The sequence below is a fragment of the Capsicum annuum genome, chromosome 11 (genome assembly GCF_002878395.1).
Source record: "Capsicum annuum cultivar UCD-10X-F1 chromosome 11, UCD10Xv1.1, whole genome shotgun sequence".
NCBI lineage: Eukaryota > Viridiplantae > Streptophyta > Magnoliopsida > Solanales > Solanaceae > Capsicum > Capsicum annuum.
The window spans coordinates 65,220,001-65,239,694 of record NC_061121.1 but is presented as its reverse complement, the minus strand read 5'-3'; the positions used below and the strand labels follow the sequence as shown (position 1 = coordinate 65,239,694).

The following is a 19,694-nucleotide window of genomic DNA, read 5'->3' as shown; positions in this document are numbered from 1 at the left end:
TGCATGCATTTATAGAAGAAGAATATTTAGAAATTCAAAGTAAAAAATTTCACTTAGTTCAATGACGATTTGATCTTAAGGTGATCTCAAATTAAAGTTGACATACAACCTATGCACGTATTTGAGATAATTCAAAAGTCTCTTGTGATAGCAATATAAGAGCACAAAGTTTTTGAAAAAAAAATAAATTACAAAACTATTTTAGCGGGCTTTTGCACATCGAAAGTTACGAATTTAGATGAACACATGCAACAAGTTTGATGTGTATCTTAAATGCTTCTTGTTGTTATTTTGCCGGTGGTGTTATTTGTTTATCAAGTTAGGGTTAGGTTTCTTGAATATTGTTGTTAGAATGATTTCGCTAGGAGTTTCACTGTGAAATTTCATTGTCGGATCAATGAGAATTTTTGACTCAAATAAACCATTTTATGAAGCAATTCATCAAAATAATGTGCTTTATAAAAAATTTACGAAACTAGTATATACGTAGTTGTCAGTAACGTTTTACCCTATTATTTTATTAAAAATATATAAGGGTCAAAAGTAACAGAGTAAAAACTTACTGGACCATAAAACGTTACTAGTAGTAACGTTTTATAGATAATTCGTGATTGTCATTCTTTTAAAAAAAAAACAAATAAAAATGAGACTTCAAGTATTTTCAAGCGTAGCCGTTTCCCTAATTTTGAAAGAAATTCCCAATTCTCTTCTCTCCCTCTCGTCTCTGTCTCTCATATCTCGTCTCTCGTCTATGGCTTCTTTCTTTATTTTTTTTTATCAATTTCAATCATCTGTGGTTGATTCAATTGACAGTGCAATCTCTTTCATCGAAGTAATTAATCGTTCGTGTTTTGGATTGCGAAATCCTAGCCTCAAGTTTTGGTATGAATATACTCTCTGTTTTCCTTGCCTCAACTTAACTCTCTATTTTAAACTTTATATTTCTCAAATTTTATTCAACTATGCTCAAAATTATGAACAATTATTTGTAGACAAAAAGATGGGATGTTTTTTAAAGGAGAAAAAATTATCTATAGACTTTGTTAGAGAATAATTTTCCTTTATGGCTGGTTAATTAATTTATTATAGTGAAAATATTTACTTATGTATAGGTACCTTTTTTATGGTTGGTAGTAGTTCATACAAGTTGGATCTTGGGCCACTTGAACCGTCTGTATTAATTGAACAACTCACTCATAGGTCACGGAATATAAGGGATGAAAGTGTTGATATGGTTCTTAATACGAGAAAGAGTGATGGAGGTTTTTGGAAGCTCGTAGAAAAATATCCTACCCATCCATGAGTTTTAGAAGTGATTAGATTATCTGGATTGTATGGTGTTTATAGATGTAATATGCATCTTGGGCCACTTGAACCGTCTGTATTAATTGAACAACTCACTCATAGGTCACGGAATATAAGGGATGAAAGTGTTGATATGGTTCTTAATACGAGAAAGAGTGATGGAGGTTTTTGGAAGCTCGTAGAAAAATATCCTACCCATCCATGAGTTTTAGAAGTGATTAGATTATCTGGATTGTATGGTGTTTATAGATGTAATATGCCTGCTATCGACTGTAGTTTGATCACTTCATTAGTTGAGCGGTGGCGTCCTGAAACACATACTTTCCACTTTAGATTAGATGAAGCAACTATCACCTTGCAAGATGTCGAGGTGTTTATGGATTACCCATGAATGGTGCTCCGGTACTTGGTACTGAGATGACAAGAACTATTAGAGATTGGCAAAACATTTGTCAAAGATTATTAGAATTTTTTCATCTCTTCAGAACTTTAAAAATAGTTTCCTCAAGGTCTCCGTGCTTAAAGCACACCTGCTAAATGAGCCACAATTGTCAGACATGGCAACCCAAGAAATAGTCAATCAGAAAGCTAGGTGTTACATGTTTTGGATGATTGCGGGTATGATGATGGAAGATACATCTGGTGCTTATTTGAAGCTTATGTACCTGCCTATGCTCGAGGATGTCAATACAATTGGGTCTTATAGTTGGGGTAGTGCAACTTTAGCGTACTTGTATCGCTTTCTTTGTAAAGCCTCACAAAGTACCCAAAATGAGATAGCCAGATTTCTACCACTACTTCAAGTATATCTAATAATTCTAATAATTGTACAAATTATATTGATATTTCTTTTAATTTATATATATATATATATATATATATATATATATATATATATATATATGTATATATATCAGGCTTGGGCATGGGAGAGGATCACTATCCTTAGGTAACAGATAGTAGATAAAAGAGGTACAAGAAATATTTTTCCTACTGGTTTGCCTAGGGGTCCATATGCTAATAGATGGTTTGCATACTTTAGTTGGACTAACACTTCTAAGCATGTGCTGAAAGTTTATAGGGATGCACTTGACTCTATGACAAAAAATTAGGTAGATTGTGTATGATTTTTTTCTTTGATTTTATGTCGATTGTATATATAACTCATTTGCTTTTTCCTTTTTCATGTAGTTTATCTGGGAACCATATACTGATAACTTAATTGAGAGTTTTCCTGACTATTGTCATGCTGGACGATACATGTGGCGTGTTAGAGTTTCAATCTTCTGTTGGGATGTAGTAGAGGTTCACTTGCCTGATCGAATAATGAGGCAATTTGGATTGCAACAGGTGATTCCAACTCCATTTCTGTTTGATTCCACCCACTTTCGTCATGATCGTCGAGGAAGGCCAAATACAAATTGGGAGTTAGAACCTGCACAATGGTTACCTTTTTGGAATGAGCAAGAATAATTTATCTGTAATGCACCGGTCAATCATGGGCCACTTCGGTATGACGACCCCTACCTTATTTGGTTCAGACGTATTACTTGTCTTCTTTTTGGTAATCCTAATCCCCATCCTCAATGCCAACAAGGTTATATGCCTAATTCAACTGCATATGAAACAATGGTAAGTAGAACTTTGCTTGTCTTATTTTTATTTATCTAATATATGTTAATAATAATCATAACCTATATGTTAATAATAATCATAACCTCAAGAGTAGGAACTTATCTTTATTTTTTAAAATCTTTTTTATGCTTTTACAGTTAAATGTTTTACTTAAATTCACAGGCACGTTATGTTCATTTGATGGTTGATAAAGCTAAATCACTTGAGATATGCCATTGTATGAGGACTTATACATATTTAGAAAGATGGTGTGAGATCAAATTTCTGATTGTTTGAGATATGTCCATGAGGCCGACAAGATTCAAGTATCAGCCAATTATAGAAGAGATGAGGTATAACATGATCAGTTACGTCCCCCTATTCATAGGCGAGGAAAAGGCGGTGTTGCTGGAAGAAGAGAACGTGCTATTGTGAGAGACCAAGTGCCTAATGAAATGAATGAAATGGATGAAGCAATGCAAAATTCACAAATAGGTTCAGAAGATTATTAAGCAACAACTAATCATGATTTTGGTTCCACTTCAATGGGTTGCACTCAGGAATTCACTGAGGCATCAGGTATGACATATCAATAGATAGAGATTGTGCCATATATGACTCTACAAACTCCACAAATATCAAGGTATCCAAGTCTTTCATCACTTAATAATATATTTGGTGGTTATCCGCCTCAATATTTTAAGAGTGCCCCAAACTTTACCTCATCGCCTGTGCTAATGTCTATTGATATCCTGGATGCCACTAATAATTTGAAGAACTTGAACACTGAGATAGAAGATAATGAGTTGGATGATACCAACAATGAAGTGAATGGTAATGATCTGGAGGATGCAAGTACAGGTTGTGAGACGACTATTCAGCATGATGAATTATCAAAGAAAGAGAAGCGTAAAATTATTGCTAAGCTTTGTAGGACTGGTATTTTTTCATGATTATGTTATTTTTTTTCAACTTAACTGCACCTTTTTAGTTAAACAGTTGAAATTCTACCTTTGCTTGGCAGGGAGTCACTATGCTTGCCAGCATGCCGAAAAGGAAAAAGCAAAACAAAAGAAAATCAAAACAAAAAAAGGCAAAGAGTAATGGAGTTATGTTGGACTCTTCCTTCTTTCATTCCCTCGTATCTGGTCTAGTCATTACTTCTGTGGTAATAAATGAATACTTGTTTTGTCTGTTTTCAACTGCATTTGCTTGAATTTATCCTGTGAGGTTCATGTTTTTCATTCCAACTGCATGTGCTTGAATTCATCCATGTGATTGTATCCACTGTTGTTCTTTATCATCCTGCAAAGTTACCTAAACTTGTTCTTAACTTTTAGTCTGTTGTGTTTGTTTCTACTGATTTTGGACTTCCATTGTTTGTCTCTTAACCAACAACAACAACAACTACTATGGATGAGAGCAATAATTTCTTGCATTTGACGTAATCTCCCTTCCAAATAGACAAGTCCGAAGGATACATATGGATGCACTTTATATCAGTTTCCTTGTAAATTTATGTATAAGGCTAAACGTCTCTTGGGAAATATAAAAGTTTTATTGGTTTAGCATTAAGAAATTGCTTTAAAGGTATACTTTCATAATAGTGTTATGCTTGCTCTATATGTGAAGTGTTATTTTATTAAATCTCTTTATTTGTTTACCAGTACTTGCAAGTTGCAGTGATTTACTGAATTTTCATCTTGTTTTATCTCTAACATTTGCACTGTATCTCAGGCACGAGGTAAATTTCATACAAAAGATCACCGAGGAAGACATTAACTCATGGTTACAGCTGGATTAGAGTCTCGAGTGAAGGAAATTAACTCATGGTTACAGGATGAATCCAGTGAAGTTGGCACTGGGGTGATCTGTGGACTTGGTGGCGTAGGAAAGACCACTGTAGCTAAAGTATCTTGCAACTCAAACTATGACAGATTTCTCTAAGCAGATGATATAAGTTATTCATTGCACACTTAAGTACTAATGCTACAAATGTTAGCTGGAGTGTTGGTACAAGATTTCTACTCAATTAATTCATGAAACAATCATTAGACTTAGAAATAATTCACAAAACAGAATTCATTAGACTTAAAACGGTTAGAAATTATAAGAGTACCCACTTAAGTTTGATTACGAGTTGGACATCGGTGCCTATCATGTCCAGTCTGTCTACACAACCTCCAAGCTCACCCATATACTGCAGGACCACGATCTATCTCATTAGGTACTCTAGTTGTCCTTTGTCGATTAGGACGACGATAGAATTCATTACTTCTCATTATAAAATTTGGAGATAGCCAATATGCCTCGTGCCCAACTGGTGAGAATGACCTAGAATATGTAGCAACATAATTCTTTGTTGTGAAATGCTCGCTAACAAAATTTCTAGCTAGCCCTCTCATTCTTTCAGTAACCTTCATGACATGTGAACACGGAAAGTACAAATTAGCACATTTTTCACAATCATATTTTTTATCATTTACTGAAACACGATGAGGATTACCACCAGTACCATCAACTTGAATAGATTTAACCTCATATATCCCAGTGGATATATTCTAATAAAAAACAAAGTGTCTTTTTGAACTTTCATGGTTCTTCTCCTACTTTACTTTGAACCTGCTTGTCCATAATTCCTTTTGCTCTACAAGTTGGTGTGCTGTTTGAGATCTACGGGTATATCGTTTAACTGTTTACTCCAATGAAAGTCTCACCATGGCAGTGACAGGCAATCCTCGAGCTTTCTTTATAAGGCCGTTGAAAGACTGAAAGATTTGTTGTCAACGTTCCCCATCTTTTTCCATCATCATGGCTAATCGTCCATTTGTCCAATGGAAATTGCATGAGATATTCATATGCTTCTTCATTTTCTTCCCTGATTTCCCACATCAAAGCTTCAAACTTCCTTACTTGATGAGCCGATGCAGCATTCCACATCAGATCACTGAGATTCCTGTTTGGAAAATAAGATTGAAAGTTACTCTTAAGATGTCTTACGCAAAATTGATGAAAGGCCCGAGGCTCCTGGAATTGCCACAACTCCGATAAACTAGCTAATATTCCTTTTGCCCTATCAGAGATAATACATACATCTTCTCTATCCTTTATTACATGTGCGCTTAGTTTTCTAAAAAACCATTTCCATGCCTCTTTCGATTCCCTGTCAATAATAGCAAATGCTAGAGGAAGAATATTATCATTTCCATCAATTCTAACAGCAATTAATAATTTTATCTCATATTTACCATACAAATGGGTTCCATCTACTGAAATAACTAGATGACAAGTTCGGAATCCATCAATGCATGGCTTGAAAGCCCAAAATACAAATTTAAACGTTTTTACCTTTAACAAACTCATTGACTCTTCGTGTTTCCATTCTACAATTGTTCCATGGTTAAAGTGTTGAAAAGATGCAAAAAACTTAGGAAGCTCACTAAAGGATTTCTGAAAATCACCATACACCAATTTAAATGCTCGTTGACGTCCAAGCCACGCTTTCCGATATATTACTTGATGACCAAATATCTCATGAACCTTAGAAATGACATCTACTACCAACAATTTGGAATTTTTACGTATTTAATTTAGAAACAAAGATGCAATTAAATTGGTAGCTAGGTTAGCATGACCTGTAGTAAGCCCTTCAGTCTTACATCTATGATTATCAAAATACTTTCCTATCTTCCAAAGGCTACCTCCAACTTTTCGGCCTCGAGGAAACCATCGACAACCTAATGATTCGTGAAACCTGCATCTGACAATTCATAGTTTCTTTCTTGATGTTACAACTATGAATTCTTTTTTTTTGCGCAAACTCTAAATTTTCACAGCCCATTTCAATCTATCTTTACTGCTAAACCACATTCCTTTTTTTAAATCTTTTTTGCCATCGTCAGACCAAACAGAACAACAATTCATCTTAAATTCACGGGTAGAGATAAAAATATCTTCTTTATTCTCTAATGTTGTAAAGTAGGGTATATCATGATTTTGCATTTCAAACACACTTTGACCAAATTGATTATGAAGATTTACACCAATATCATTTTGAGGTAAATCTTCACTATCATTGGTATCTTCATCAGATTCACTTTCTAAGGTTTCACTTTCTCCATCATCTTCTGAAGGTTCATCTTCCTCCAAAATTTCATCATAAATTTGAGCATGTGCATCATTACACAAATCAAAGTTATCCTTATCTTCTTTGCGAAAAAATAAATAATGAATTAGTGAAGTAGTGATGCATAAGATTTCTTATAGTTTCAAAAAAAAGTAAAGATCACCCACCTGATCTCATATTGTCTGTGGCCACTTTCAATGTGTCCTTTACTACTTAATCCTTCATCATATGATTGATACTCATGTTCATTAGGGCTTGCATCAAGTGATTGATAGATACTAAGGGTTGCAGTATATGCAAAATGAGGATGACTGAGCATGGTAAATCCATAATTTTGAGCTAATAAATTCATATGATAACCATGCTGACCATTCATTTGAAATAGATTATCATGATTTATTGGTCTAGTCTTTACATACTTCTCCAAAAGATTTATATCAATTTTATTCAAAAATTTTTGAGGAATGACAAGAAATTGTAGCAAAGACTGATCATTCTCTATTTTAAATTCAATAAACCTTGTAATGTTATCTTGAAATGAGCATGGATTTTTCAGAAATATTCATTTGAATATTTTCACTGTTTTTCCTCATTTTTTCATGCAACATTGCAACTAGTTTAACATAGCTAGTTGAAATAGACATGCTAACAATCATTCTAGCACCTTCGCTGTATCTAAATCCGCTTATTTCAGAAATTATTTCATCACCCCAATACAAAGCAACCATCACATTTTCTTCAAAATTAGTCATTTTTCTGCTATACACAAAAATAAGATATGTATTATAATTATTAAAATATCAAAATAATTTTAATTCATTACAAAATATTGGCTAGTCATACCTATTAAAACTTTGTAAAGGTCGTTTCCAGAATAAAGCACATAAGCAAAAGCTTTGGTTAGAATTGTAAAAATGTGTTTGAACATTCTATACATACCATCACTTATTTAATCTGTTGTCCTAAAACGTTATTGGCAATAACGTTTTATTAATAAATCAATCAACAAGATTACTACTTTGCAGGTCTGTGATTTGATTCGCTAGAAACGTTACTCACAGTAACGTTTTTATCTAAAAATATGACTAGTGATTACGATTTCAAGGAAAAATTTTGGTCAAAAAAGTTGCTGGGTTGATTTGATAGAATCGTTATTCGGAGTAACGTTTTACAACTAAAACATTATTGGTGATAATGTATTTAATGTCAGATTTGTACAGAGATTCTTGGGTGGCAGGGCTACAGAGAAACGTTACTGGTGGTAACGTCTTATGTCTAAAACGTTACTGAGAGTAACGTTTTATGTTAAAACGTTACTGTGAGTAACGTTTCATATTCTAACATCTAACGTCAATTCCGTTTGAGCCGTTAACCTTTTTAAAACATAAAACGTTATTGGAAACAACATTTATACTAGTTTTGTAAAATTTTCAAAAAATAAATTACTTTGGTGAATTGATTCAAAAAATGGCTTATTTCGGTCCAAGTCTCGATCAATGAAAAAGAGAATCTATAAAATCTCTCTATATATATATGTGTGACTAAAGTTTATTATTGCTATCCAAATTTATCTAGGTATTAGGGTTTGTATTTTGAGTGTTGTATTATATGTATTTTCTTTTTACCTGTACGTGGTATATGAGATTGTTGATTATGGATGCACTCTTTCCAATAGTTAAAACTTACACGCCCTAACTATATACACCAAATCAATATATGCATGTCATGTGTTTAAATTTAGAGACTGTTATGAAATATGTTGCTGGAGGTACTCTTCAATCCTACCTTTCGAAACACATAATGAAGAAGAAGCTACGTTTGGATACTCTTATCCGACTTGCCCTGGACATTGCTAAAGGATACGTATCTCCTCTTTCAATAATACGATTTCATTTTTCTTTTTTAATAATATGATTTCTTACTTTAATAAAATATCATAGAAACTGTTATCACATGTTAGACTATATTGTTTATATTGTAGAACCGTTAGCTACCATTTAATTAATTGATTAGACTTATTTTTAATTTGTAGTGTTTTGATCGTGTGGAAATTATTTATATCATTGGACGAAATTGATCTACTCTTTTTTTATATATATAAACCATCCTTGCAGTTTTTTCGTAGTGGTGGGGGTTAGGCATAGACCCCTACCTCACTTATTCATTAAAAATAAAAGGTAGAAAAGGAGGAGGTTGGAGTGCCTTGCCTCCAAAGAAGCAACCAAAAGGAAAAAGAACTTTTACAATCTAAGATGAGATTTAGCCACTATCTCTAGGAGCATCAAACACAAAATCTTAATAGAAGAGGTGACTCTAAGAGTCTTGGCTCATCTTGCTAATTAGAACTTATTGATATGTTTCTGCATTATACAAAATCTTCGAAGTGCCAACTTGAGTGTTTCGCCACTTTTAGCCTAAAAGATGGCATATCTAGTTTGTCCGCTTTTACCTCTCTAGAAGCTGCTTTTCATTGTCAGATAAAGCAGTCTGGGTAAGAGAAGTGACATGTTTGGCCAAGACATCTACAACATAATTTTCTTCCCTATAAAAGTGAGAAACTTGTATAACCCTACCCAAACTCTTTGTTGAATTTCTTCTATCTTATTGATCAGCTTCCAAGGAATGATACATGTTCCTTTTATCATTTAAACAATGAGCATAGAGTCCAATTCCAATATGAAACAAACTAGATGTATTTGCTTGAATAATGACCTTATCTTTAATTTATTTTCAGATTGAGTTACATTCATTCCGAGATGATTGCTCATATATAGAGATGTGAATATCGAGAATTTACTTCTAGATAAAAGTAGAAGAAGAGTGAAGATAATTGATTTTGGGATCTCTAGTGAATTTTTTTTTCTTGGCTTGGATTATCCTTCTATGATGGTTGGAACAACCGGCACTATCGGGTATGTGACTCCCTAGGTACATACGTCAACTTTCAAATTTTCTTTTTTATTTTCCTACACACCTTAAATATAATTATCTAAAGGTGGCATACAAGATTTAATTAATTATCGGTAAATAAGTGTAAAAGTCTGATTTGCTAACTTAGAATATAAAGTAAATAAATCTCCGTGTCACCATTTAGGCAAGAATAGAATATATGTACACAAAGAAAATCATGATGGCTAAGTATATTTTTAACTATTTGGGATTTTATTTTACTTGGGAGAAGTAGAAACACAGCTATATCTTTCGATACTAACTTGTTCCAGTATCTAAGAATGGTCGCATGTTAAGCTTAGGAAAAAGTACAAAAAAGTAAAAAATAAGTTGATAGCTATCTGGTATTAGAGTTTATTATATGTTGCCTTCTCATTCAAGTTAAATCTAATTATTCTTTTGATCATATATATATAATAATTAGTAAAATTCTTTCGTTAATTCAAACTAATTAATCTTTATCACTTTGTTTTATATTCATCAGGTTTTGAGTGATCCATCGTATGAGCACAAGTGTGAAGTCTACAACTTTGGAATTTGCTTGTGGAAAATGTACACTTGTTTAGACCCATATCCTGAACACATTTTGCCTAGTAAAATTCTCACATCAAATTTACAAGGTACATACTAGATTTCTTTTCCTCAATTCATTAGTTCGTTTGAACTCGATATGTTATACTTTCTGCGCTTAAAAAAGAATGATCTACTTTTCTTTTTAGTCCGCTTAAAAAAGAATGACTCTTTTTCTTTTTTAGCAACTTTTGATTTTAACTTTTCGCATAGCATGCTTAAGACCACTAGATTGAAGAACATTTTGATACATTTGACATATATTTAATTTAAAACCACAAAATTCAAAAGTCTTATTTATTTTCTTAAATACCGTGTCAAGTAAAACTAAGTGATCTTTTTGAAACAAAGGGAATATATATACTAACAACATAAAGGACAATCGTGATGTGCTATGGCCTCCTCGTGGCCGTGATAGCTACAACATATCGTCGTCATATGCTGAGTGTATTTTACTTTACTTCTTTGTTATGCCATGTTTTTTTTTTGGGGGGAAAAAGGTTTTCGTTCTTTTAATTAATGATTTCAAAGGCGGGGGCTGTGGAGAAATTAAATGTACCACCACAACTTATTGATCTATCACCATAGTTAATAATTTTTTAATCACCACGGCAAATTTGATGTAATTGACGCTACGCTAGCTTCGAAGACTGAAAAATTGGGTTTTCCGCAAATGAGATGCACAATTTAACGACCCTAAATCTGAAATTTGACGCTGATTGATTTTGTAGTGAACCAGTTTGGACTGACTTTCAGTCCGAGGTCGTCAAGGAAGAACAATGTCACGCCATTGTTGAAATGAACAAGAACAATTGAAGTCATTAGGGGCAGCTTCGAGTAATCCTTGATGAGCCAAAGAAAGATTATGCATATTTTTAGACCAAAAAATAAATGGACATTCTTGAACCATTTAATATAGAATGGAGGTAGTTTTAGCTATTTTCCGTAATGGGAAAGACATTACAGATGAATAAGTTCTTTCCTCCACTTTCAATAAGTTTTTCGTAGCTGTGCTATAACTTTTTAGCGACATTGCACTGATATTTATCATACTGACTGATTACGATAGCCATTGGTCAAAGATCGGCTCGAAAGTGAATGAAAATCATCAAGACTTTTCAAAATAGACCAACTAAATATTGAATCAAGATGGCAACTTTATCCCGGAGCAAAATCAACAAAGGAAATTATAATCCATCAACGGATATTACCAACTCCTTTTGGCGCAATAAACTCTAAAAGCATTTGTTTTTAACTTTAAAACTGCATAGCTATAGGCCGTTGTACAACAACTAATCCTGCTCATTAATACTCCTTCAAGATGTGCCTCATCTTGTTCCTTTGGTTTCACTCACCCTCGTGAGGTTACGTTTTAAGAGGTGTGAATGGAAAATGAGTAAGTGTTTTTTCAAAAAGACATCAAGAGAAAGAATGTAACATGAATAGACATTTTTTTGGTTTGAATGGCTTTGATCTTTTCAATGGGTTGTTACTTTTTTGAAGAGTTGCACCTTTATAAAGGGGTGTACCTTTCTGAACCTTTTATTTCTCTTCATGAAGTAACACCTTGATAGCTATAAATATCTGAATTTATCCTTACGTCTAGATTCACCTTGAAGTAAAAATTTTCCTCGTTCTTGAAAACTCTATTATGATTTGCTACTGTTGAGTGCGTTTGAAGTTCGACAGAGTTTGAGATACCGCTATTCTGTTGAAGTGATTACATTCCACAACCTCTGGTGGTTGAGGGAAATAATTTTCATAAGGACATACCGTGAATTCGGTGGACTTAAATCTTCTAATCTTCATTGTTTTCTAAACGTTTGGTTTTGCTATTTTTCAGAAAATAGTTTGAACTTCACTTTGTTGATGTTCATAAGCTAGGTTGAACTTATTGTTCAAGTTTAAAGTTGTGTATATAGAGTTACAACTTCATTTGGTTGTTCATATGATTAATTTGAACATATGTTGATGTTCTTGTCGTAAAATATAGATTTTATTAAACTCAAAATACAACAATCTTAAGGAAATTAAATAATAATGATAAAAATATTTATATTTTGTGCTTGTTTAGTGGAAAAAAATCACCATTTATAAATCAAGTACTTGGTTAATCTGTATTGGGTCTTATTTTGTGGAGAGTAAAATCTTTTGATTTCTACTCCATTGGTTAGAAGGATAATAAACTTCATCGAGAAATCAGTGTGAAAATTCAGTTCGAAGAATATAAAAACTTCAGCAATTTGGTAAACTCTCTGTATTGGTTTCTGGAGTTTAAAACCTATGGATTTTCACTCTATTTGAATGTAATTATGATTTGAAGTCATAAAAATTTTATCTGGTTTCAAAGTTCATTCGGGTGATGATTTGAAGATATAAAAACTTCATCGTTGACTAGAAACAAGTTGGTTGAAGATTAAAGTCTTTATTGTTAGTATTCTGAAATACTAAAGTGTATGTCAAAGATTGATTGGAAGTTGACGAATGAAATTGAACAACAAATTGATTCTATTGTGACTAATGTTGTACCAATGAAAACTAATGTTGCATCACTAAATCATTCAGGAATTGCTCTAGCAATGCAAACGGTTGAGAAGTAAAAAAAAATTTTTGGTGTGAACTTCAAAAAATGGCTGCAATTGATATTATTTTGGCTGACCAAATTTGAAATGCATCACAAGAAGATATCCTCATATTTCAAAAAAAAATAATGATTGAAAATCAATTATCTGGTTTGGAAGATGTTGTGAGTCATCCCAAGATAGAAGAGGATAATAAGTTGAATAAAACATCATCAATGATGGTTGAAAATTCTATTAAGTATGATGCTCCAAATAATAAGAAGATGAAGAAGTCTTCTGGACAAATGATAGAGCAGACTAAAAGAATTTTCAAAGGCAAGTACTATAATTGTAGTGATGTTGACCACAAAACTCTAAATAATCAAGTTTTGAATAAGAACAAGGAAAGAAATCATATAAACATGTTGAAACAACTAAAAAGATTATAAATTTGTGTGCTATGATGACTGAATGAAATCTAGTTGGAAATCCAAATGAATGGTAGTTTGATTCAAGAACCACTAGATATGTTTATGCAGACAAAGAAGCTTTGGCTACTTATGATACTGTTGGTTTCAAAAAAGTGATATTCATAAAAAAATAATGCAACAACCAAGGTTGAAGGAAGTGGAAAAATATTTCTAAAATGACTTCTGGCAAGGTGTTAACTCTCAACAATATTCTCCATATTCCTACTATTAGGAAGAACTTAGTATTGACAACACTTCTTGTTAAAAATAAATTTTAGGTGTGTGTTTATTTTGGAGAAAGTTGTAAAAGCAAGAATGAAATATATGTAGGAAAGTGCTACCTAAATGAGTTCCTTTTCAAACTTAATGTATTGGATGTTGAAATAAAAAAATACCGAAGCTCATTCTTACTTGCTAGAGTCAAATGATTTGTGGCATTGTCGTTTAGGACATGTTAATTATCTTCCATGTCAATTACAAAATCTTGCCAAAACTGTTAGTTTGAAAGTGTTGCCTAACTTTGAGTGCAATAAACCAAAGTGTAAATATGTGTGGAATCTAAAAATGTTAAGCATCCGTATGAGTCTATTGAAAGAAATTTAAATTCCTTAGACTTAATCCACACTAATATTTGTGATATGAAGTCAACACCATCTCGTGATTGAAAAAAGTATTTCATAACTTTTATTGACGATTGTACTAAATATTGTTATGTTTATTTGTAAATAGTAAGGATGAAGTAATAGACATGTTTAGAATATATAAAACTGAAGTTAAAAATCAGTTGGATAAAAAGATAAAAATGATAAGAAGTGATAGGGGTGGAGAGTATAAATCTCCTTTTACAGAGATATGTTTGAAAAATAGAATTGTCCATCAAACTACTTTCCCACACTCACCTTAATGTAATGGAATTGTAGTAAGAAAAAATCGAATGCTGAAGAAAATGATGAATGTCTTACTCATAAGTTCAGGTTTACTGCAAAACTTGTGGGGAGAATCTATCCTTTGTGGGGAGAATCTATCCTTACAGAAAACAGAATACTCAATAGTATGCCCCATAGTAAGACACAATCCATTCAATATAAAAAATGAAAAGGAAGGAAATCAAACTTGAAATATTGTAAAGTATAGGGTGTCTACCCAAATTTTAAGTTTCTATACCTAAAAAGATAAAAATAGGACCAATAATTATGGACTGTATTTTCATCAGATATGCTGTAAATAGTAAAGCATGTTGATTTTTGGTTCATAAATTTAAATATTCAGATATTCATGAAAATACGGTAATTGAATAAGATAATGTTGAGTTATTTGAACATATTTATCCGTATAAAACAACACATGAGCTGTCTAGTAGAGGGTCTAAACGACCTCAAGATAAACTAAAGAAAAATGTACTCAATGATGAGAATCCAAGGTGTAGTACATGTCAAAGAATGTTGACTTTCTCCGGATCAAATTTTATAATATTTCTTCTTGAAAATGATACTAAAACGTTTAACGAAGCGATGTCGTCTTTTAACTTATCCTTTTTGAAAAAGTCAGTCAATAGTGAGAGGGATTCAATCACTAGCAACCATATTTGGAAGTTGGTTAATATTCCTTTAGGAAATAAACCTTTAGGTTCTAAATGGATATACAAAAGAAAGATGACGACTGATAGTACTATTGAAAAATACAAGGCAAGACTTATTGTGAAAGGCTTTAGACAAAAGAAGGTCTTGATTATTTTAACACATACTCGCCAATAACAAGGATAATGTCTATTTGGATGTTGGTTGTTTTAGCGGTGGCATATGGTCTTGTAAACCATCAAATAAATGTGAAAATAACTTTCTTAAATGGAGAATTCAAGGAAGAAATTTACATAGAACTACCTTAGGGTTTTGTGGTTCTTGGTAAAGAAAGAAAATTGTGCAAACTTGTTAAGTCATTTTATGGACTTAAACAAGCACCTACTTAGTGGCATGCAAAGGTTGACCAAACCATGTTAGCAAACGATTTCAAGATAAATGAATGTGATAAATGTGGTTACATTAAAGACACTCCAAATCACAAGATATTATTTATTTGTATGTGGATGACGTGTTGATCATCAGTAGAGAAATTTCTAATATAAATGCTATAAAATAAATGCTTAAGAGCAAGTGTGATATAAAAGACCTTAGAGTTGTTGATGTGATCTTAGGGATAAGAATTCATAGAACTCCACAAGGGTTGGCATTGTTATAGTCTCACTAAATTAAAAGGGTATTTGACAAGTTCAAGTATTTGAATTTTAGTATCACCAAGACTTCATTAGATATGAACTTTTCACTTTAAAAGAATGAAGGTGAAAGTGACTCACAATTGGACTATGCAAGTGTTGGAAAGTTTGATGTATATCATAAATTGTATGTGATTATACATAGTACGAGCTATTAGTAAATTGTATTGGTACATGATTAATCTCAATCAAACTTATTGGATAGCAATGAAAACACTCTTGGAGTATCTAAAACATACTCAAGACTATGTTCTACATTATACAAAATATCTAGCAGTAATTAAAGGATATTGTGATGCAAATTAGATCACCGGATCGAATGAAGTAAAATCCATGAGTGGATATGTATTTACTTTAGGTGAAGGAGCAGCCTTTCAGAAATTATCCAAACAAATATGTATTGACCGCTCTATAATAGAATCTGAATTTATCGCATTAGATAAGCTGGTAAAGAAGTTGAATGGCTCTGGAATTCTTGGATGATGTTCTTTATTGGCCCAAACCTTTGGCACTAGTATGCATACACTATAATAGTAAAGTGGCAATAGGTAGGGAAGAGAACATAATGTATAACGGTAAATCTCATCATATAAAATGAAAACTAAATACTGTTAGAGAACTACTCTCTAGTGGAATTATCATGATTGACTATGTGAGGTCAAAGGATAATATGTCAAATCCACTTACGAAAGGCCTATCTAGAGAGAGAGAGTTGAGAGATCATCAAAGGAAATGGGTTTACAACCTAGAACAAGTCATCATGGTGATAACTCTACCAAGCAGAATAGATATGTCAAGATCTAGGTTCAAGGAGATCAAACAAAGTTGTGACTTACGATTCAACATTATTAATATACTCAACTTGTTCTCATGATGAAAACAATGTTCAGGAAACAAGGATAAGGCTTATGATTTGAAGCCTTTTAGTGGTTTTTAAGTTTGGAAGGTTTGACCAAATAATTTAATCTATAGGATTAAACGTTTAGGAATCACCTATATGAGGGTGAAATGGAAATCGCTTCAAGGAGAATGATAGTAAAGACCTATTCTCTAAGATCTCATGAAATCAGGTTGTGTTAATGATTAAGATGAACAAAATCATGAGAATAATAAATGTTGTATAAGTTAACATTAAAGCTCGACGGTTTAAAAATATCACATCTATTGATTGACCAAGTGCATCTGATGTAAGTTCACTATAGAAAGTTCAAAGGAAAACCTACTTATCCAGATGCAACTAGTGTTTACTTGTAAATCACACACTTGTCTGTAAATTTCTAATTAAATAGTCATTCCCCATTTATGTGAGGGATTGTTAGGTTTTTAAGAGGTGTGAATGAAAAATAAATTGGAGTTTTTTTTAAAAGACACCAAGAGAAAGGATGCAATTTGAATAGACGCTTTTTCTGTTTGGATGGTTTTGACCTTTCCAATGGGTTATAAATATTTTGAAGAGCTACATCTTTTCCAAAGAGTTGTACTATATATGAAGGGATAAACCTTTCTAAACCATTGTTTCTCTTCATGAAGCAACACCTTTATGGATACAAATACCAAAATTTATCCTCAGGTATAGATATGAAATTTTAAGTAAAAACTCTTCTCTTTCTTGAAAAACTCTAGTATGATTTGCTACTATTGAGTGCATTCATAATTTGACAAAATTTGAGGTACCGGTATTCTGTCAAAGTGATTTATTTTATCCTAGGAGGATATATTTCATAACCTCAGGTTATTGAGGAAAATAATTTTCTTAAGGACACACCATGAATTCGGTAGACTTGAATCTTCTAATCTTCATTTTTATAAACGTTTGGTTTTGCTATTTTTAAAAAATAGTTTGAACTTCATTTTATTGATGTTCATAAGTTGAGTTGAACTTATCATTGAAGTTCAAAGTTGTGAATACAGAGTTACAACTTTATTTGATTGTTCATATGATTAATTTAAATGTGTTTGAAATTCTTGTTCTAAAATACAGATTTTACTAAATCCAAAATACAACACTTGGTGAACAAAGGCAAATAGAATGATGCTTGGTGAATCTACACACGAAAAGATTATAGCAAAAGTGAGTAACAAATCAAAAATTGAAATGCTATAGATAATGTATCAAGATCAAATTGAGGACCAGAATGACAACATACCTGGGTAATTTAGCTAAAAAGCCACTTTTCAAACTAAATTAGGAGTTTAGACATAAGTTTGAAAAAAATAGAGATACAACCACCTATTATGATATCACCCTTACCCCACACTTTTTTTGATCTATAAGTTATAATAATACAATCAAGTCTATTTCTAACATCATCAATTTAATACAATTATCTGAATAAAGGTAGGTTCGAATCCTACTTCGCTATTAAATACCCATTTTAAAAAATAAAAATCAAATGCAAAGAAAAATATCCACTGAAGTTTCTTCCGAAAGACATTTTCGCCAAAAAAATATTTCAATCACCCTCAATTTTTCGATGAAATTTTGATGTTTCATTATCAAATCTATACTTTGAAAGATATTGTCATCCTAAGCATTCAATATTTTCCACAATAGATGAATCCGATTGTTTTTACCCTAAATTTTATCATTTTTATTAAAAGCTTCATCTTTTCTAGTTTCTAGTGAATCCTACAGCTTCTAAACTATTCTATTTATACTTGAGGCTCCATTCTTGTAACTGCGGTTGATTTGGTAAGCCATTATTGGTTTTTGTTTGTACTAGAATTGACCCTTTGGGAATTCATAGACCTAGGAACTGACCAATGTTTTTATTATGTCACTAGTTAAGCATGTTGTAGCTGGTGGTGATTACATGGGTGAGTGGGAGGAGACTTTAAAATATTAATATTGAAAATCATGGCCCAAATAAATTGTATCCATTATACTCTGTCACAATTGCTCGTAAACTAATATGGTTGATAGTATAATAGAACACGGAGAATTAAGTTGTGATTCTACAAACGTCGGCACTAGTTATTTGATGAATATAAAGAAAAAAGTACATCAAACACTCATAAAGAATGACAAACAAGTGGAGATGCACATACTTGATGTTGGTGTATATGGTTATAGGTCATTTCTAAGGATAAATATTACGGAGAGGTGCGAAGGAGAAACTTCGACATCAGTTGCACCACCCCTACATCCACCTCAATCTACAATTGATGATAATTGAAAGACGTCTGGATAGATGATTGAGTTGATGATGGAGCATCATATGGAGCTGGAGATTAATTTAGAATTTTTAAAGAATAAGGTAAAGGTAGTGATCTTGAGCAACCACTCATCCACTCTTTTCTGGTAGGTTTGAATTTGTAGTGAATCAAATATTTGAGGACAAGGCACGGTTGAAATTACTTGTCAATGAAACTTAGGTGAAGAAGTTATTCTATTTTAAAATGGTTAAAAGTTGTTCAAAGTTCTACAAGTTGATATGTAGGAGTTATAATTTTGACTGTATATTGCGTGTTAAAAGTACAAGAGCTCAGATAGATTTAATGTCTTTTAATATGTAGGGGAACACAGTTGTGGTGTTGAAAATATCATGGGCACGCACAAAATCATCTCATTAATGCTAATTTCCTCATTGTTGATAAATTATTATTCTAAAAGCAAGGGTCCAAGAGTTAAGGAAATACAAAGGACCATCTTCCGAGTGTTTCTAAAATACCCTCAAAAATTTTTGCCATTTTTTTTACCCTTCCATATTCAAATATTGATTTTTGACCTAAATTATCTTTATATATGTTAATAGGTATGTCAAAAGAGTTTTGGAATTTTTGGATGAGGTTTGAGTCATTTTAAAATTCTGAGGCAGTAAGCCTCTGTA

General features: G+C 32.3%; 1 protein-coding gene across 1 annotated transcript; it reads right to left on the bottom strand.

Annotated features, from left to right (window-relative positions):
• Positions 1-5,108: 5,108 nt before the first annotated feature.
• LOC124888846 lies at positions 5,109-7,797 on the bottom strand. Its single transcript, XM_047400139.1, has 4 exons — positions 7,710-7,797; positions 6,933-7,124; positions 5,620-6,473; positions 5,109-5,480 (listed from the first exon to the last, which is right to left on the bottom strand). The coding sequence occupies exons 1-4, from the start codon at positions 7,795-7,797 to the stop codon at positions 5,109-5,111; spliced, it is 1,506 nt and encodes a 501-aa protein (XP_047256095.1).
• Positions 7,798-19,694: the final 11,897 nt, after the last annotated feature.